This window comes from Haliotis cracherodii, unplaced genomic scaffold (assembly GCF_022045235.1).
Source record: "Haliotis cracherodii isolate W230 unplaced genomic scaffold, xgHalCrac1.p SCAF_22, whole genome shotgun sequence".
Lineage (NCBI taxonomy): Eukaryota > Metazoa > Mollusca > Gastropoda > Lepetellida > Haliotidae > Haliotis > Haliotis cracherodii.
This window is the reverse complement of record NW_027266278.1, coordinates 4,698,329-4,719,800: the sequence shown is the minus strand read 5'-3', so window position 1 is coordinate 4,719,800 and position 21,472 is coordinate 4,698,329. Positions and strand designations below refer to the sequence as shown.

General features: G+C 40.4%; 1 protein-coding gene across 5 annotated transcripts in view; it reads left to right on the top strand.

The window, feature by feature from the left end:
* LOC139471395 (neprilysin-1-like) overlaps nucleotides 1-21,472 on the top strand; it is a 173,705-nt gene that overhangs the window by 123,979 nt on the left and 28,254 nt on the right. For 4 of the 5 annotated variants that reach the window (XM_071253762.1, XM_071253759.1, XM_071253763.1 and 1 more), the window contains exons 3-7: nucleotides 4,136-4,272; nucleotides 13,645-13,857; nucleotides 14,418-14,579; nucleotides 15,931-16,014; nucleotides 18,949-19,154. In XM_071253762.1, the coding sequence (XP_071109863.1) occupies nucleotides 4,136-4,272; nucleotides 13,645-13,857; nucleotides 14,418-14,579; nucleotides 15,931-16,014; nucleotides 18,949-19,154 (802 nt within the window). Of the gene's footprint in view, nucleotides 1-4,135; nucleotides 4,273-11,014; nucleotides 11,100-13,644; nucleotides 13,858-14,417; nucleotides 14,580-15,930; nucleotides 16,015-18,948; nucleotides 19,155-21,472 lie in introns of those variants that run through there. The other variant, XM_071253764.1, reaches the window with a different exon arrangement.

Genomic DNA, 21,472 nt, shown 5'->3' with positions numbered 1-21,472 from the left:
CCCATGATTATTTACAGACTGCTGTCATTTAGTTGGAATATTGCTGAGAGCGGCATTAAACAACAAACCAACTAACCAAAGCATATTTGGCTCTGTAAATGGAACTTGGCACGTACAATTCTCCTGATGATGCCATCATATGTTGCTGAAATCATTAGATGTTAGTGTTTTAGTGTTTAGTGTTTGTGTTTAGTGTCTGTGTTTAGTCCTCGTATTTAGGTAGTACATATTTCAATGACAATGTTGACAGCAACTTTTGATTCTCTGTCTTTGTTGACATTTGAAACTGTTGACAACACATCCAGGTGAGCTACAGTGCCGTGGCTCTGATTTTATTGACTGCAATCCCAGTACGCACTATCATGTAGTTTACAGTTAGGGGTGACTATCAAGTACATATCTTTTGTGATAGTTCAAAACACTATTATAATACTATGAACAGTCAAATGTAACCAATGTTATATATGGAATAACACTTTCTTTGTAAAGTACAGATTCTCATAATTTTGGGGTTGAGTCCCATCCGGGATTTGAACCCACACTGCCAGAGTGAGGCACATAATCGCCAGCACATAGAGTCAGCGATCTAACCCATATTCTGATTGGAACACAGACAGTTGTGCTTTAATAGTTTGTTGAACCGTTTGATCAACACCCCTTGCTGCTTTCATTTTAAATTGCCATTATACCTGATAGACTTTATTATCAGGGCAAATCTGGCTTTCTAATCAATTATCAGCAGATCCTGGCATTGCTAAGGGAAGTAACTCCACATAGTAAGTTTTATTGCTGCATACCTTGGGTGACCCATGCCCAGAATGTCAGTTGGTACCAAGTGTTTTGAAACATGTCCTATGTGATATAAAAATACAAATAAATGAAAATGAAATTATGGTTTTACAATTTTAGTACATAATGACGAGGGGCGGTCGGGTAGCCTAGTGGTTAAAGTGTTAGCCCGTCACACTGAAGACCCGGGTTCAGTTCCCTACATGGGTACAATGAGTGAAGCCCATTTCTGGTGTCCCTCGCCGTGATATTGCTGGAATATTGCTAAAAGCAACGTAAAACCATACTCACTCACTCACTCACATAATGATGAACAAAGTTTTTGCACATGCTAAAGAAAGTTGAATAACAGTAGTACCACAAAGAATCACTTGGAAATGGCTTCTTCAAATTCTATAAAAAACAACCCCCTTTTAATGAGAAAACATTAGGCCAATCACAATGTGGGAGAACGAACACCTCTATCCAATAAATCAGCTGGTTTTTGACTGTGGTGTGGTGATTATTCCTCCAAGTCAGGTAATCAATTACTTGTAAGTATCTTCTAAATGTCAAGTAGGCGGACTGACACTATCAATATTGACCTCTAGTACTTGACCCTGCCTCCTGTCTCCAAATCTCAGGCAGCATTGCAAGAGCTGAGGTTCATTAAGACCAACCATTCTATATTCAGAGAAGCCTGGGACTTTTGCTTGAGACAGAATTTTCTTTTTTTGACAGCACTTCAAACAGGCATTTTTTTAGTCTGAAGTAAAACACATTTTTCACAACACATTTTTTCAGAACATTGAGTTTGTCCAGTGAACCCTTGTTTATGTGTTTTTCTGGGAACAAATTATTTTTCTTTCAAGGACTACATATTTGAAAACAAAAATCCAGCTCCACCCTAAGACTATCCAATGATCAGGCCCTTGGTTTAAAAAACAAAATGTTAACTCACATAGGTTATAAAACATAAGTGTTAACTCACATAGGTTATAACACATAAGTATTAACTCATATAGGTTATAACACATAAGTGTTAACTCATATAGGTTATAAAAGATAAATGTTAACTCACATAGGTTATAAAACATAAGTGTTAACTCACATAGGTTATAAAACATAAGTGTTAACTCACATAGGTTATAACACATAAGTGTTAACTCATATAGGTTATAAAACATAAACGTTAACTCATACAGGTTATAAAACATAAATGTTAACTCACATAGGTTATAAAACATAAGTGTTAACTCACATAGATCATAAAACATAAGTGTTAACTCACATAGGTTATAAAACATAAGCGTTAACTCACATAGGTTATAAAACATAAATGTTAACTCACATAGGTTATAAAACAAATGTTAACTCACATAGCTTATATAACAAAACATTAACTCACATAGGTAATAAAACATAAATGTTAACTCACATGGGCTAAAATAACATGTGCAGGGAACATATTACACATTGTTTTATGGATAAGCTAAAGATGTGATTATGAGTGAGTGAGGGAGTGAGTTGAACGCTGTTATATCCCAGCATCCCAACTTGATGTGGGAGGAAACCCCAAATACAAAGCGATGCAGGAATTAAACATCGACCACATTGGTAGAACCCATGATCTGATGAGTGACAAACCTAGATACATAATCAAGGTGAACCAGGATTTAACTCATGATTGTAGGTTACTGGTACACCTAAGGGAAGCAACTCTTTACAGTCAATTGCACTTCATGAGGTGACTGGGCAGGCTGTGCCCCCACTTCGATTGCGATATTTCATAAATACTTCAAATCAGATGAAAACACAGTAATTCAGACATTATGGCAAGACCTCCCTTCTCCCAGTGAAGCGGCCGGGTAGCCTTGTGGTTAAAGCGTTTGCCCGTCACATTGAAGACCCAGGTTCGATTCCCAACATGGGTACAATGTGTGAAGCCCATTTCTGGTGTCCCCCATCGTGATATTGCTGGAATATTGCTAAAAGTGGCGTAAAACCAAACTCACTCACTCACTCACTCACTCACTCACTCTCCCAGTCAAAACAAACCTATTCTACTTTTAGTAATGAGAACAAATTAATTAATTTTTTTCCATAGTTCTTAGAATTATCCAGTGGGCATTTTTTCTCTCTAAAAAACGTTGGGTTTATATAAGAAATTCCTCCAGCAAAGAGATATATTTAAACAAAATAATGTATTATTCGTGTTATTATGATAATTGTCATGCTCTCTCCCAGCTCTGATGAATCAATACAACTCGTGCCTGATGCAATAAAACATGGATGATGCATAACTGTTTGTCAAAGCAGTGAAAGGTCGTCTTGAATTAATGATGAATGTGTCTAGGTCTGACCTACAAATGTTCACTCGAATCAGCTTAGATTATTTATTCAACATGAAATTGACAAGTGCATGGAGTTTATAACAGCACTTTAACTTGTCATCAATCAATCTCTCCTTTCAAACTTCTTGAAGTCAAATGAAGACTTTGAAGACATTTTTTTTTAATTCAGTTTTATTTTATGTTTTTTAGCCCAACTGTGTTAATGTTTTGGGGGTTTTTCAACTTAATAAAAAGTTTTCAAAAACCCCCAAAACATTAACTAAAAGGGCTAAAAACATAAAACGCTAACTCACATGGGCTGACAAAAAATATAATGTTAACTCAAAACAGCTAAAAAACATAAAATGTTAACTTAAATGGGCTAAAAAACAAAACATTAGATACCTCTTATCTAAAAGCACTTATTTCCAAATTGAATAGAGGTATCTATTCAACAGTAAGAGTACCTCAAATTTCCAAACATGGTAGTTTATCGCTTCAAGGCGTCTGCTGCATGTTAAATTTTGGAGTGATCTCGAACTTTGGCTCAATAATGATCTTTCACAAAAAATTAAATTGACAAAATATCTTATTTTGTTTAGTTCTAACTACTCTAATATTTTAATAAATCATATACTTTTTGGGGGAAAAAGGCATACCGGTATTCATGTTTGTGGAATCAAAGGAATCAAAACGAAAATATATGTACTTTTAAAACTAAACATGTATTCAAATTTATTGATATAAAAAAGGATGACTTAATAACAAAAAATGGTCACTTTTATTCTCAGTATATGATTCTTAGCTCTGTTGATACATGCTATGTTTGAGTGATTGAGTGTTGCAGCGTTTTTAGTATGAAATGTGACAATGTTTGTGTCCAAACCTTTAAATTTTAACATGTTTAAAGAGTGTAGTGTATCATTCTATGCAATCCGAAATATGTTTTTTACAGAATACTGTATTACTCTACGACTCTGGGAACAATAAAGATTTAATAAAAAACGTCTGCTGCATGTCTCCATGTGTTTCAGACCCCCCCAGAAGTCGGGGAAGTGGAAGCCAACGTGGCTGGGAGGCTGGACGCGCATGGAGGTGCTCTTCCTCATCCTCAGTCTCTGCCTCGCCATCATCATCGTTGTCCTCATCGTTGTCATCGTCGCCACAAATGGTATGAATCTTGTGTTTTCTCCCTTTCTGATACTCCTACAGTCACCTGAATATCTTCAATTGCACGACTCAAAGAAGTTAAAGAACACCCTTTTATTTAAATATGATTATAGTGAGTCATCATCCATCTTCCCGAGGCAAGAGCGTCCAGTCGCCTATATCAAGTCTTGTTTCCACCCTTGCCACATGAAGCCCACTTTCCTGTGCTAAATATGATTGGACTATCTCACATATCGATAGTCCATTCAGAGAACATTCACAAAATCAACATCCACGACTGGTACACCTCAAATGAAAGTGATTTACCACTGTCTGTCTTTGTTGACACAAATATGTCTTTTATATCTTTTAAATCCCCCAAAGATTGCCTATGTTTCAGGGATGATATCGTGAATTTTCTCGTTATCTGATCGTCTAAGCCATTTTTGTGCAGCTGTACGAGATAAGAACAGCAATTTGATTGGATATTGCGTTTTCATTACAAGGGGCACAACCCGTGATCTCTGTAAGGGTCGAGCCAAGAAAGGGGCCTTGATGTGGCAAGGGTAAAAAGTAGGCCTTGATATAGGCTAGAGGACACGGTCATTATCTTGTTTTGAGTAGCAATTTACAGGAAATATCACATATGAAGTAAAAATCATACAGTATTACCCCATGACCATTGTTGCAATGATATCATCGTGGTCACAGTTGGTCCGAATCATGAGTATGCCGCTGTTGTGACGCTTCCACATACAACCACAAAGCTCCATGATTTCTAGTGGTGGATCGCAATCACTTACTTCTTGACACAAGTATCAATCACAGTCACACAGATCCTCTTGTAACAACAGGCATTAAAACACCAACAATTACATGAGAGTTTGAAAAACTACTTTTTCTCTACTTCATGACAATGTCGGAAACTATAGTGACAAGTTGATATGGACAAATAAATAACTTTCCTGCCATTTAAGAAGAATAGTTGCTTTCGGATTTATATTTTTTTCGCATTTCATGAGTACGATTTTGCAGCAAAGGACTATAGTTCCTGTTGATCACTTAATATCCCGGCTCTAGAAGTTCCTACCATATATATATATTGATGGCGGTCTCATTCCACAGGACAACAGTGACTGAGTGAGTTGGGTTTAACGCCGCTTTTAACATTATTCCAGTTATATCACGGCGTGTCAGCTTAATGTGGGAGGAAAGCCCGAAGTGATGCAGGTCTCAGATGTTTACCACTTCGGTGAAACCCACGAGTACGGGTATGGTGCTGACAAACCTAGAAACATCCCCCCCCCCCACAGGACAACAAAATATAGTTTAACCGATAATGACAAGTGAAACATATAATGAATTTATACGACACATGCTTACAGTTGCCTAGACACAGATCAATTACAGACAAATAAATGGCATAAGTCACTTCCTGGTTGAAGGGGATTGTCAGGGGGCATTTAGCACACGCTAGAGTTTAATGTACAACATTAGGGAAGAGAATTTATTGATGTCAACTTCTTTATTATGAGGAACGTTTTGGAGTATATGCTTACTCCTTCATCAGGTGAATTAATACTATGAGGCAGAGAGCGTGTACATGTAAGAGCAACAAAAGTAATAAGATGACAAAAGGTGGAAACTTAACAAGGGAAGCCAACAGATAATTGGCGCTGATAGGTGATTAGCAGTGGACAATGGAAGCCAACACTTTACGGTAATTAGCACTGATAGTATGGAAACTGGAAGCTAGGACTAAATTATCTCTGATAGGTTATGGGAGTCTTGGGGTAATTAGCACTAAAAGGTTATGGGAGTCTTGGGGTAATTAGCACTGATAGGTTATGGGAGTCTTGAGATAATTAGCACTGATAGGTTATGGGAGTCTTGGGGTAATTAGCACTGATAGGTTATGGGAGTCTTGGGGTAATTAGCACTGATAGGTTATGGGAGTCTTGGGGTAATTAGCACTGATAGGTTTAGGAGTCTTGGGGTAATTAGCACTGATAGGTTATGGGAGTCTTGGGGTAATTAGTACTGATAGGTTATGGGAGTCTTGGGGTAATTAGCACTAAAAGGTTATGGGAGTCTTGGGGTAATTAGCACTGATAGGTTATGGGAGTCTTGGGGTAATTAGCACTAAAAGGTTATGGGAGTCTTGGGGTAACTAGCACTAAAAGGTTATGGGAGTCTTGGGGTAATTAGCACTAAAAGGTTATGGGAGTCTTGGGGTAACTAGCACTGATAGGTTATGGGAGTCTTGGGGTAATTAGCACTGATAGGTTATGGGAGTCTTAGGGTAATTAGCACTAAAAGGTTATGGGAGTCTTGGGTAATTAGAACTGATAGGTTATGGGAGTCTTGGGGTATTTAGCACTGAAAGGTTATGGGAGTCTTGGGGTAATTAGCACTGATAGGTTATGGGAGTCTTGGGGTAATTAGCACTAAAAGGTTATGGGAGTCTTGGGTAATTAGAACTGATAGGTTATGGGAGTCTTGGGGTAATAGCACTGATAGGTTATGGGAGTCTTGGGGTAATTAGCGCTGATAGGTTATGGGAGTCTTGGGGTAATTAGCACTAAAAGGTTATGGGAGTCTTGGGGTAATTAGTACTGATAGGTTATGGGAGTCCTTGGGTAACTAGCACTGATAGGTTAACGGGAGACGGGGGTATTTAGCACTGATAGGTTATGGGAGTCTTGGGGTAATTAGTGCTGATAGGTTATGGGAGTCTTGAGATAATTAGCACTGATAGGTTATGGGAGTCTTGGGGTGATTAGCACTGATAGGTTATGGGAGTCTTGGGGTAATTAGTACTGATAGGTTATGGGAGTCTTGGGGTAATTAGCACTGATAGGTTATGGGAGTCCTTGGGTAACTAGCACTGATAGGTTAACGGGAGACGGGGGTATTTAGCGCTGATAGGTTATGGGAGTCTTGGGGTAATTAGTGCTGATAGGTTATGGGAGTCTTGAGATAATTAGCACTGATAGGTTATGGGAGTCTTGGGGTGATTAGCACTGATAGGTTATGGGAGTCTTGGGGTAATTAGTACTGATAGGTTATGGGAGTCTTGGGGTAATTAGCACTGATAGGTTATGGGAGTCCTTGGGTAACTAGCACTGATAGGTTAACGGGAGACGGGGGTATTTAGCACTGATAGGTTATGGGAGTCTTGGGGTAATTAGTACTGATAGGTTATGGGAGTCTTGGGGTAATTAGCACTGATAGGTTAACGGGAGGCCGGGGGTAATTAGCACTGATAGGTTAACGGGAGACCGGGGGTAATTAGCACTGATTGGTTAACAGGAGGCCGGGGTAATTAGCACTGATAGGTAAACATTGCCATACCCCAGGGTTTGAGCTCTTTCTGAACAGCTATTAAAATTATATACAATTTTCATGAATACAGTAAATCATGGAATAAATGCATCACTAAATTAATGCAAGTGCCATTCTCTAGCCTATACATCATGAAAGTGATTTTATTAGCCCTGCTTTTGTAATACACCACTGATCAGAAAAATGACGTTTTTTTTTTTTTATTTGAGTTTATAATTTTTCTTATTCATATCATTGCTGGGAAGGCATGATATGGTTTAACACCCAATAATATTTCACAGGAATTATTGTACGATTTTGTCAAAATAGAAAAGATTAAGTAATACTTTTCAAAATCTGATATAGCCTACCACCTTTAACAATTTCTGAAAGTGATATGTGAATATCATATAAAACTGAAAATATCAGTAACCATAGCGATAATTTACAGCCTCCCTATGTTGTCTTCACCTATAGTCATGAAACATCTATTTATGTTTCCTCTAAAGAAACATCTGGACCATGTGTCATGTATTGGTGGATAGCGGGAGAACTACCACAATAAACATGTATATATGCCTCCTGTATATTCCTCCTCCACACGGTCGTACATGCAGGAGCCTGTCACTGCCTTCTTGAAATGTCAGCACTATGCATGTTCTCCAAGCAGGCATCAGCTGATATATACACCATGTGGTTCATATGGCATTTGAACATTTACAATACACATTACCGGTGTAAACAATCTCCTTTCTCTTAACTTCACAGGGAGTTCTGTAGAAAACATAAAAGGTTATCAGTTTGTTGCCAAGGATATGAAAGATATCTCAAAATGATGTCATCGTGGTTTGGTTGCTAGAACGTACTCCACAAAGTCCATGCGGTTTAATATGGCATTCAAAATAAAATGGCATTAATAATATATCCAGTCTTGTTGATCCGTTTATTCGTATGTTGTGGTTTATTGTATTAATTGTTGTTTCAATAAAATGTGTGCGTGCGTGCGTGCATGTTATTTAGAATGATGTAACTTGGGGATAGTTTACTTTGGCATTTTAGTGACGTTCTGATAAATGTCCATATACCCTGCTACAGCAAAGCACACGCAGAAGCTACATCACACTATATTCCCCGAGGGATAACCTTACAACTTGTGACATACTAATAACAATAATAATGATAATAATCCATATCAATATTGTTCCATATCCACATCCTAAAGCATGCTCATGGCGCTACAAGTTATTACAAGTTCATCAAAAGATCAGAATACACTCAAGCTGCATTCTCAACTTCCTGGGGAGTATTAAAAAATATCACAATACGAATCTGTGTAACTGGATTTAAAAAATGAAATTAGGGCGTTAAAAGTGAAAAATTTAATTTGGTCTATTATCGGTCACAATAACTAATATACATTTCTAAAAAAGATAAAATATCAAATAATTAAAATTACACAAGGTATATAATTCTCATTTTGGTATAAATAATCAGTTACGGAGTTGATACCATAAAGTAACCGACATTAATGCAGCCAATAGTGACACCTTATCTTCAGCATCTTGTTTTACCTACAGTACATTCCTATGACCAATTAATCGCGAGTCTGTTGCTCAATGGGCAGGCAGGCTGGCAGACAGCCAGGCTACACACGATCACCTGTTGGAAATTGATGTTGCTTTCTTGCTAAACAATACCAAGCACATCTGGAGATACGGTGAGATCATCTACTGTAGATCTTGCAATAAACGCACCTACATAGACATTGATGCATTGGGTAAGTTGCACTATCTCCATGAGAACCACCGGCTTGGGTATTTTCCAGCCTGTCAAAGCAATAGTTATCAGATCCAATATCATTTATCTTACCGACAAGTTTTAACATCACACTGTAAAAGAATTTTAAAAATTCAAAATTGATAGAAAACAGTTGTTGGATTGAGCTGAAGTTAGCTTGTGCTATGTCACGTGACTCCATTGACGTAAAAGAAAGTGTGCAGCTTTTTGCTTTGAAGCGGGTTATAAGGGATTTATTCTGCCTCTCAGAAATCCATGTGCAGCTCAGTGGTTAGACTTCAAGTTGGTAAACTTTCTGACAATGAACACATTCTTTTTAACTTGTATATGTGTGAGCAGATATAAAGCTTCAGTCAACTTCGGGTTGGTCAGGTAGCCTGGTAGTTAAAGCATTTGCTAATCACGCCGAAGACCCGGGTTTGATTCCCAACATGGGTACAATGTGTGAAGCCCATTTCTGGTGTCCCCCGCCGTGATATTTCTGGAATATTGCTAAAAGCGGCATAAAACCATACTCACTCACTCCATCAACTTCCATGATCTGATCGTTTGATACACGAATCTAAACAGTTTTGGCCAGGGGTGCGGTAAAACAATTCCCAACTTTTGAGACCTGGTACCCGGGTACCGTCGGGTAATTGGGGGGACGGGTACCGGGTAATAAATTTGGGCTGGGTCGGGTAACTTGGGTACTCGGGTCGGGTGGGTACTGAGTAGGCCCCGGGTACCCACAGGACTACCCGGACCCGTGGTTAGTCCCGTGATGTATTGTTTCATGACAAAAATTTTCTATATAACTACAGGGTTACACGACAATTTTAAGTCTCTAATGTTCGCATTTCTTCATGACTATGAACACGTTCCTTCTGACTTATGTATGTTTGAACAAAGCTGGAACTTCAGTCAACTTCAGTGTATGCATGACCACATCGTTGTATACGTGTCTCTAAATACATTTTGTCAGGGCTACTGTCAAACTATTCCCAATCGGACATTTTATACCTATCTCTTGACACCAACAGCGGGTACCTGGGTAGGGTCGGGTAATAGTGGTGTGGGTACCGGGTAGTAAATTTGGACAAGTCCCAGCCCTACCCACTGGTCCTTATGGCCAGCAGTAAATTTAGGTATCTATTTATCACAATAAGCTGCAGGTTTTTAAATGAGGGCCTGAAGAGTCTTGTCAGCTTCTAACGTCTGTGAGTCCTGATGGCAGCCTGGCAAATGTTTTGGTTCCAAACACTGCTTAATGGGTATGCTGCTGATGTGATGATGGCTGTAGGTAGTTTATTGTGGGATATACGGTACAACAGGTTGGTTCTTATTACAGGTACAGGACATCCTGTTCTATGAGATTAACCCATTAACCACCTACAGATGAATGAGATTGGTTGGAACTCTACAAAACCTTGGTTACGTTTTCCTTAAATTCACTGCAAGTATGACCATCCATATGATTCAGAATTTAAAATCTGAAAATCATCTGAAATGTGAATTGAGATATTCACACAAAAATTGTAAATTGCTTTTTTTCTGAAAGACACACTTGGTGTTCCTAGTGTTAAGGTATGCATGACGTATGCTGATCGTGTCTGATACAAACAGCTGACAGCCCGGTACGTTCTTTAGTCTCTGGTAGTTTAACAGGAGGTGGGGTTTATTTGTTCACTGTGCTATACATTTGTAGAGTTTGGTACAAATTGTCTCTCTGATTTCACTTCTGACAAGGTAAGAATGTATGAATTGATCCATATACATGTATACATATACCACCTTGCATTTTGTTTTTCACTGATTTTTTTAATTGATCTTTCCTACATGTTCAACCATTGCACAATAATCTAATCAGATGGTGTTTATTCGTTTTCACTTAAAGAACAAAACCTCCCACTTAATAAAATTTGAAAAATGTACGGATACAAAAGAAATCACTTTAACATTGTTTTCTTAAATGTCTAAACATTGCACAGTATTTTTTCTGATAGCATGCTTAGGTTATTATTTTTTGTACAAAATTTCTACTTTATACAAATTTAAAACACAACTGATGATTTTTGTTTCAAGAACATGCAGAATTTTAAGAAGAGAACTGACATTCTCTAGCACACACAATAAAAACACACCTCATTTTTTAAAGAAAAAGTTGACCTTTAATTCCTTGTCTCAGTTTTTTTCTTCAAGACAACAAATTGATCATCTTCAGCTGATTTTATACAAAGCATGATTGAATTTCCTGATATTGGCGTCTTTCAAAATGTCAGCAGATCTGGCACACAGACTCGGAACGTGGTTTCTCAGTGATCCTCGAGAAGGAGTTGTGTGCACTGTATGCCAGAGGAAGTTTTTGTCCCGGTGGCTAATATGGATCCCCATCATTATCGGTCCTGTCTGTTGATAAAGCAATCTCTGACCTTTTTAAAAGTTTCTGAGTAAACCATCCCTTGACCTCTTTGGAAAGTATGCTTCGCGGTTTCATATTCAGCCAGCATTGTGTTACGGGAATCGTTTACAATTTTCATTTGTTCAGTGAAATCAGGTCCTCTATGGAACTATGTGTCATTACTCCAGCTTGTGGACACTGATGAATACGTGTAAGGTGAACCTTATGTGGGGCTTGTTTAGCTTGTCTGAAGCAAGAAGGGTTTATGATGATATCGTGGCCATAAAATGTCTGAGTCCCGTGATGGGATTCGAACCACGGACCTTTTGATCACAGGTCAGACGCCTTGTCCACATGACCAAAGAGGTTAACCCCGTCAGCAAGCTGACAAGGTAAGGATGTCATCTGTGGGATGACTCCACACCCTGCTATACTGATACCGATGGAAAAAATAGGGCCAAGCAATACTACCGTATTCAACGTAATAAGCGCCCCGCTCTAATAAGCACCCACGGCGATATTTGCTAATATATTGGCTAGTGAACAAACCCAATTAGCACCCCTTCCGATTGATCAATGTACACAAGACTTATTTATTCGCGTAAAATATGCACTCGTGTGTTATATGCACCCTTAATTATGGGCAAATAAATTCTGGAAAAGTATATCTGTCGCATATAAACATTTCAGGCTATCAGCATAAACCAGGAAATTTAACTTTTAACTCTGTATTTTTTCACCAAAATAATATTCTAATAAGAGCCCCCTATTTTTAATTTTGAGAGCGCCCTGTGCGCTCATTACGTCGAATATGGTATTAAAAAAGGTTAAGGGTGACCCGATTCTTTCATATCACTGTAGTTAACCTCGGCAATGCCATTTGAGTGGTACATACCGGCTAAGATATTTGTTTGAGACAGAATGTTCACTCAGCAATTTAAACGTACCATTTGTTTTTTACCCACAATAATTTATTTTTCAGAACATCCAAAAATATTTTGGTAGAAGGACAATTTATTTTTCCAGCATTTTGGGGAACGGATCACTTTTTCAAAAGAAGGCCAGGCCTATACAAAATAATATGGTTGGCCTCTTATAGTTTTCTATTAGAGTCGAGTTGACAAAGTACCCGGTAGATTAGAAAGATTATTCATTTGGGTGGACATTGCAGGGGTATGCTGCCGTTGGTGGTTCCTTCAGAGCAGACAGTCTGGCAAGCAGCGCTGGTATAGAATCCTAAAGATGACAGGAACTGTTATTGTGCTAAGGGTTGATAATCGTCTGACATTGACATGATAAATTTAGGATTGACCCAATGAATTCAGTTATTAAATATTTCCTGTTGATTTGTTAGTAAAAGTTCATGTTAATAACTGATTTAACAGCTTATGTTAATAACTGACTTCATTGTTCATGTTTACATCTGACCCGTGAAGATTCCGGGGTCGAATAGGTCTTCAGCAACCCTTGCTTGCCGTAAAAGGCGACTATGCTTGTCGTAAAAGGCGACTAACGGGATCGGGTGGTCAGGCTCGCTGACTCTGTTGATGCATGTCATCGATCCCAATTGTGTGGATCCATGCTCATGATATTAATCACTGGATTGTCTGGTCCAGACTCGATTATTTACAGACTGCCATCATATAGCTGGAATATTGCTGAGTGCGGTGTTAAACAACAAACCAACAACAACATGTTTACATCTGATTTAGAGTTCACTTTGAAGTTTATACAATTCATCTAACAGTTGATTAAGCCAATTTAGAGTTCCTGCTTTACATCTGATTTTAGGAGTACAAATTTACAATTAATTGCTTTTGAGAAATCATGTTTACGTATGAGTCCATGTCAACAGCTGATTCAAATATGTGTGTTCACGCTTGTCTACTTCAGGATATGATTCAACCAGCTCTGGCCGCTCTGGTAACTTGTCTCCACAGTCAGCGAAACACAAAAAATGGCGGTATACCCCGCAGGCGAAAGGAGTGGGTCCCGATGGTCGTCCGTCGGATTCAGCCCAGAAAGGGGACCAAGTCCAAGAGCCAATGATACCACCTGACCTAACCATGGATGATCTTTGCCTAACAACTGATTGTGTAAAAGCATGTAAGTTTGGTTCTAACATGAGTGAGTGAGTGAGTGAGTGAGTGAGTGAGTGAGTGAGTGAGTGGGTGAGTGCGTGGGGTTGTGGGTGAGTGAGCGGGTGGGTGGTTGGGTGGGGTTGTGTGTGAGTGAGTGAGTGAGTGGGTGGGTGGGTGGGGTTGTGAGTGAGTGAGTGAGTGAGTGGTATTCTACCCCGTATCTTCACAGGTCGTGAAATTAGTAGTAGGGATCAATCAATATATATGTTGTTTTTTCATCTTTTAAATTTTGATAATGTAACAATTCCAGTGTTTCTGTTCCCATATTGACCTCACCATCTTTGCCCATCTTAACCTTTGTCAAAACTATGCCGACACTTTGAAAACGCATATTCAAATCCTTGTAATACATGGGTGGATCCAGAGGGGGGGTCCCTCTCCCTTTTGAAAACCAAATTAAATTTAAGTTTTTCTGGGCATTTAGGCATGAGATCATCAAACACAACAATGTTGCCTTACGAGTCAGTATGTCTCAAAATCATTTTCTTGGGTGTTTCAGTTCATATCACATGTGTATCATTTCAGCTTCGCGATTGATTAATGCGATGGATGCTTCTGCTGACCCCTGTGAAGACTTTTTTCAATATGCTTGTGGCAACTGGAACAACATTAACGTCATACCAGATGATCGAGCAACTTTTAATACCTTTTCAAAACTCAGAGACGAAATCCAAGTGATGCTGAAAGGTATTCGACATTTCTGCAATGTTATTATTAGTTGTAGGCAGATAGCAGGTTCTATTATTCATCATTATTCATCATTGTTTACCACAGCACAATGAATTAGTCACATAAAATTAACTGACACAAGTTTTCATTCTGATGTGCATTTTATGTCCAGATGTTGATCCAGCAGACATTGTTTATAACGAACATGCTCATAACGAACATACAGATATAACATACAGATATAACAAAATGTTTTTTCATCAAGGCCATTTGCTGTATATATGCTTACGGTTATAACAAACTCAAATTAATGGTCCTACAGTTTACTGTAGATACAAATGGAGATATTTTACTGCCTCTTCTACTAATTCTATATGAATTCTCCATGTTGAAGTGAGTGAGTGAGTGAGTATGGTTTTACACTGCTTTTAGCAATATTCCAGCAATATCACGGTGGGGGACACCAGAAATGGGCTCCAGACATTGTACACGGGGAATGGAACCCGGGTCTTTAGCGTGACGAGCGAACGCTTTAACCCAACCGTCCCTCTTCAGTGTCTGGTGCTTTCATCATATTCCTCTTTATCCAAATAAATATAAAAGACAACAGTTAGGAGATAAACATGTGTTGTATCTGGACATTTCATATGGAACTGATGATGTAAGCTGTTTTCAGGTTTCCAGGAACCAGTCCCATTTCATGTTTTTCACCGATCAGATTATAGGACCCGATCCCCTTCATATTACAATAAACCCATGAAGATCCAAGTTAGGTCTTCAGGAAACCCATACTTGCTGTAAGAGGCAACTATACATGTCAACTAAGGAGATCGGGTGGTCAGACTCACTGATTTGGTTGATGCATGTCATCGTCTTCGATTGTGTGGATCAATGCTCATGATATCAATCACTGGATTGTCTGGTCAAGACTTGAGTAGTTACAGACTGCCATCATATAGCTGGAATATTGCTGAGTGCGGCATTAAACAAAAAAAACCCCAAAAAACCATATTACAACAAAACATACAACTCATTGAAGAAAAGAAAATCCATTCTATCGAAAAAATGCCAAAATGGTTAGGTTGCACAAATACTATTTCATCATTAGGGTTGGCAACTACCACTGATGTACTGATGTATTGATGTATTGATGTACATCAGCGCAAAGTTGGAATCATGTATTCATGTTATCTGTTGCTGTGACAACCATTCTGCTAAAATGGCGATCATGTTTTATCACTATGGCGATCAGGTTCAGTTACAATGGTGACCATATTCTGTAACTATAGTGATCATGTTCTGTAAATATGGTGATCAGGTTCTGTTGCCATGGTGATCATATTCTGTTACTATGGTGACCATGTTGTAGGTTTGCTGGAGGAACCAGTAACAGACAAGGACAGCGCTGCAACCAGGAAAGCCAAGTATCTCTACGACTCCTGTGTCAATGAAAGTAGGTGCCTTTAACTGTTTTCATGCATCTCCAATGAATATCATGAGAAATATCTTAGTATCGTGCCATAAATCCGATGCCACAATGTATACAGGCCATGTGCATATTAGGTTAGATTCCTACTCTCGTGATGCTGGGTTAGAATCGGTCACCATCAGTCCATGATCGTCCTATGAGGCTCACGGGTCTTGAACAACGTCATCATATCCAGACAGCACTTGACTTACATCTATCACTGCCCGGCCCACAGTTGATTATTTACAGGCTGCCATCATGAATATTGCATGATTTAACCTCAGGGAAAACGTTTCCTACTTAAGAACTACTATCATTACACTCCCAACAATATCCTCCGATGTATAATAAATTTGTATCTTATGTATGTTATACCAATATCATAACATCCAACAATTCAGTGTATACCAACTTTACTTTCCATCCACAAGAGGTTTCTCCTGAGTCCCTTCCAATGGAGATTGGCAGTCCCAACAAATTTAATTGAAGTCATCAACTATCCACTTTGTCTGTAAACTAAAGTCAGTGATTGTCCTAATTACATGCAGATAATCAGGGTTTGGGTGCAGTGAATCTAAGAGATTAGTGCCCCTTTAATTGTGTTTGTGCTCAGATAATCAGGGTTTGGGCCCAGTGAAGCTAAGAAATTAGTGCCCCTTTAACAATGTTTGTGCTCAGATAATCAGGTTTGGGTGCAGTGAAGCTAAGAGATTAGTGCCCCTTTAACAGTGTTTTTGCTCAGATAATCAGGTTTGGGCCCAGTGAAGCTAAGAAATTAGTGCCCCTTTAACAGTGTTTGTGCTCAGATAATCAGGTTTGGGCCAAGTGAAGCTAAGAGATTAGTGCCCCTTTAACATTGTTTGTGCTCAGATAATCAGGTTTGGGCCAAGTAAAGCTAAGAAATTAGTGCCCCTTTAACAGTGTTTGTGCTCAGATAATCAGGTTTTGGGCCAAGTGAAGCTAAGAGATTAGTGCCCCTTTAACAGTGTTTGTGCTCAGATAATCAGGTTTGGGCCAAGTGAAGCTAAGAGATTAGTGCCCCTTTAACAGTGTTTGTGCTCAGATAATCAGGGTTTGGGCCAAGTGAAGCTGAGAGATTAGTGCCCCTTTAACAGTGTTTGTGCTCAGATAATCAGGTTTTGGGCCAAGTGAAGCTGAGAGATTAGTGCCCCTTTAACTGTTTTTAAGCTCAGATAGAAGTTCAGGTTTGGGCCCAATGAAGCCAAGAGAGTAGTCCCCCTTTAACTGTGTTTCAGCTCAGATAGATGTTCAGGTTTGGGCCCAATGAAGCCAAGAGAGTAGTCCCCCTTTAACTGTGTGTTTCAGCTCAGATAGATGTTCAGGTTTGGGCCCAATGAAGCCAAGAGAGTAGTCCCCCTTTAACTGTGTTTCAGCTCAGATAGATGTTCAGGGTTTGGGCCCGGTGAAGCCAAGAGAGTAGTCCCCCTTTAACTGTGTTTCAGCTCAGATAGATGTTCAGGGTTTGGGTCTGGTGAAGCCAAGAGAGTAGTCCTCTTTAACTGTGTTTCAGCTCAGATAGATATTCAGGGTTTGGGCCCGGTGAAGCCAAGAGAGTAGTCCCCCTTTAACTGTGTTTCAGCTCAGATAGATATTCAGGGTTTGGGCCCGGTGAAGCCAAGAGAGTAGTTCCCCTCTAACTGTGTGTTTCAGCTCAGATAGATATTCAGGGTTTGGGCCCGGTGAAGCCAAGAGAGTAGTCCCCCTTTAACTGTGTTTCAGCTCAGATAGATATTCAGGGTTTGGGCCCGGTGAAGCCAAGAGAGTAGTTCCCCTCTAACTGTGTGTTTCAGCTCAGATAGATATTCAGGGTTTGGGCCCGGTGAAGCCAAGAGAGTAGTCACCCTTTAACTGTGTTTCAGCTCAGATAGATATTCAGGGTTTGGGCCCGGTGAAGCCAAGAGAGTAGTCCCCCTTTAACTGTGTTTCAGCTCAGATAGATATTCAGGGTTTGGGCCCGGTGAAGCCAAGAGAGTAGTCACCCTTTAACTGTGTTTCAGCTCAGATAGATATTCAGGGTTTGGGCCCGGTGAAGCCAAGAGAGTAGTCCCCCTTTAACTGTGTTTCAGCTCAGATAGATATTCAGGGTTTGGGCCCGGTGAAGCCAAGAGAGTAGTTCCCCTCTAACTGTGTGTTTCAGCTCAGATAGATATTCAGGGTTTGGGCCTGGTGAAGCCAAGAGAGTAGTCACCCTTTAACTGTGTTTCAGCTCAGATAGATATTCAGGGTTTGGGCCCGGTGAAGCCAAGAGAGTAGTCCCCCTTTAACTGTGTTTCAGCTCAGATAGATATTCAGGGTTTGGGCCCGGTGAAGCCAAGAGAGTAGTCCCCCTTTAACTGTGTTTCAGCTCAGATAGATATTCAGGGTTTGGGCCCGGTGAAGCCAAGAGAGTAGTCACCCTTTAACTGTGTTTCAGCTCAGATAGATATTCAGGGTTTGGGCCCGGTGAAGCCAAGAGAGTAGTCCCCCTTTAACTGTGTTTCAGCTCAGATAGATATTCAGGGTTTGGGCCCGGTGAAGCCAAGAGAGTAGTCACCCTTTAACTGTGTTTCAGCTCAGATAGATATTCAGGGTTTGGGCCCGGTGAAGCCAAGAGAGTAGTCCCCCTTTAACTGTGTTTCAGCTCAGATAGATATTCAGGGTTTGGGCCCGGTGAAGCCAAGAGAGTAGTTCCCCTCTAACTGTGTGTTTCAGCTCAGATAGATATTCAGGGTTTGGGCCTGGTGAAGCCAAGAGAGTAGTCACCCTTTAACTGTGTTTCAGCTCAGATAGATATTCAGGGTTTGGGCCCGGTGAAGCCAAGAGAGTAGTCCCCCTTTAACTGTGTTTCAGCTCAGATAGATATTCAGGGTTTGGGCCCGGTGAAGCCAAGAGAGTAGTCCCCCTTTAACTGTGTTTCAGCTCAGATAGATATTCAGGGTTTGGGCCCGGTGAAGCAGCTGCTGGCGGAGCTAGGAGGGTGGCCCGTCGTGCTGGACTCGGAGTGGAAGGAGGAGGACCATGACATGCTGGACCTGATCCTCAAACTCCGCCTCTACAACAACAAGGTCCTCATAGACCAGTGGATCAGTGCTGATGACAAAAACTCTAAAGTCAATATCATACAGGTGAGATTATAGTGTGGGATTATAGTGTGGGATTTGTGTGGGTGTGTGAATGGGTGAGTGAGTGAGTCAGTGAGTGAGTGAGTGGGTGAGTGAGTGAGTCAGTGGATGGGTGGATGGGCGGATGGGTGGGTGTGTGGATGAGTGGGTGAGTGAGTGAGTGAGTGAGTGAGTGGGGATGTGGGTGAGTGAGAGTGGGGACGTGAGTGAGTGAGGGAGTGAGTGAGTGAGTGAGGGAGTGAGTGAGTGAGTGAGTGAGTGAGTGAGTGAGTGAGTGAGTGGGTTAGTGAGTGAGTGGGGACGTGGGTGAGTGAGAGTGGGGATGTGAGTGAGTGAGTGAGTGGGTGAGTGGGTGAGTGGGTGAGTGAGAGTGGGGATGTGAGTGAGTGAGTGAGTGGGTGAGTGAGTGAGTGGGGATGTGAGTGAGTGAGTGAGTGGGTGAGTGAGTGAGTGGGGACGTGGGTGAGTGAGAGTGGGGATGTGAGTGAGTGAGTGAGAGTGGGGATGTGAGTGAGTGAGTGAGTGGATGAGTGAGTGAGTGGGGACGTGGGTGAGTGAGAGTGGGGATGTGAGTGAGTGAGTGAGAGTGGGGATGTGAGTGAGTGAGTGAGTGGGTGAGTGGGTGAGTGAGTGAGTGAGTGAGTGAGTGAGTGAGTGGGTTAGTGGAAGGATGCCTTTTTCTCGTGCAGTTATATTCTCTTAATTTGACTTCATCTAGATCCCCTTCAGATTACCGCAGTATGGCATTTGTGCATCTATATTGACTTATCAGATGCAAATACTTACTGCAAAGTCAAGAAGTCACTTCAAACAGAATAATTTCAAGATATTTCAAACTTTTTGATTGGACCTGAATACAGGTATATGAGTGAGTGAGTTTGATTTGACACCGCTCTTAGCAGTATTCCAGCAATACCACAGAAATGGGCTTCACACATTGTACCCACGTGGGTCTTCGGCATGAAGATCAAACGCTTTAACCACTAGACTACCCGACCGCCCCACAGGCATATGATTACAAAGTGAATGAAGGAGACCTGTTGTTAAAGGCTCCTAAACATTTTTAGTGAGTGAGTGAGTGAGTTGGGTTTAACGCCGCTTTTAACAGTATTCCAGTTATATCACGGCGTGTCAGCTTAATATGGGAGGAACATTTTTAGTGAGGTTTATTGATGAAAGGAAAGAACTTACATTTTAAAATGTTGTTTTTTTTAGTCAAAAGTTGTAGTTGAAGATAAAAAATTTAATTTAAATATCTGTGGTTACTGTAAGTGTTGCAGTAGTCTTACATCGGGGTAAGATGCCAAATAATAAATTGGGGGTGAGGCACAGACACCCAAACATCATGGATTGTTGCTCACATCAATAATCAATCACTGGATTGTCTTGCCCAGAATGGATTATTCACAGGGCCCCATCATTTAGATGGAATATTGCTGAGTGTGGCCTCAAACAAACTAATGAAAGGGAACGGGAATGAAGTCAAAACAAAATATTTTATGAGTGCTTCAAACAATTGTTTCATTTTTTTGTTTTGTATTACAGTATAAATATGGAGACATAATTGAGTTAAAATTTAAAGTCACACTGGCAACATTTCAGCCTTATTGTGAGGTGAGGTGAAATGGGGTTTAACGTCGCGTCCAAGATTATTGCACTTATATAGCAACGTGCATGCACGTGTATGTGTGTGGCTGCTTGTACTAGTCCGGACTGATACCGATTTATTGTGCTAGCACACTGAGATACCATGCAGCAGTTTAACATGAATACCCCACTCAGACACAGTATACTGACTCCGAGCCGACCAGTCCTTGTTTTAGCCCCTTAATGCCGAGCGCCAGACAGGGTAACACCAAGTACCATCTTTTAACATCTTTTGGTATGACGCGGCTGGGGATTGAACCCCGGACCTTCCGCTCTCTGGGCGAACGCTCTACCATTAGACCACAGAGGCGGTCACCTTATTGTAACTTTACAGGTTATACAATGTTGCTTTATGACTTAAAGACCTCATTCTGATGACAAATGTAGGATCATGGTTTCTTTTAAAGACCTCATTCATTTGAGGGGCGGTCGGGTAGCCTTGTGTTTAAAGCGTTCGCTCGTCCCGCCGAAGACCCGGGTTTGATTCCCGACATGGGTACAAAGTCTGAAGCCCATTTCTGGTATCCCCCGCCATGATATTGCTGGAATATTGCTAAAAGCAGTGTAAACCCACACTCACTCACTCATTCACTAGAGATACGTCCTTCTGTTTACATAGGCAGAATCATGGTATGAATTCTCCCAATCCAAACTCGTGTGGTATATGCTCATCC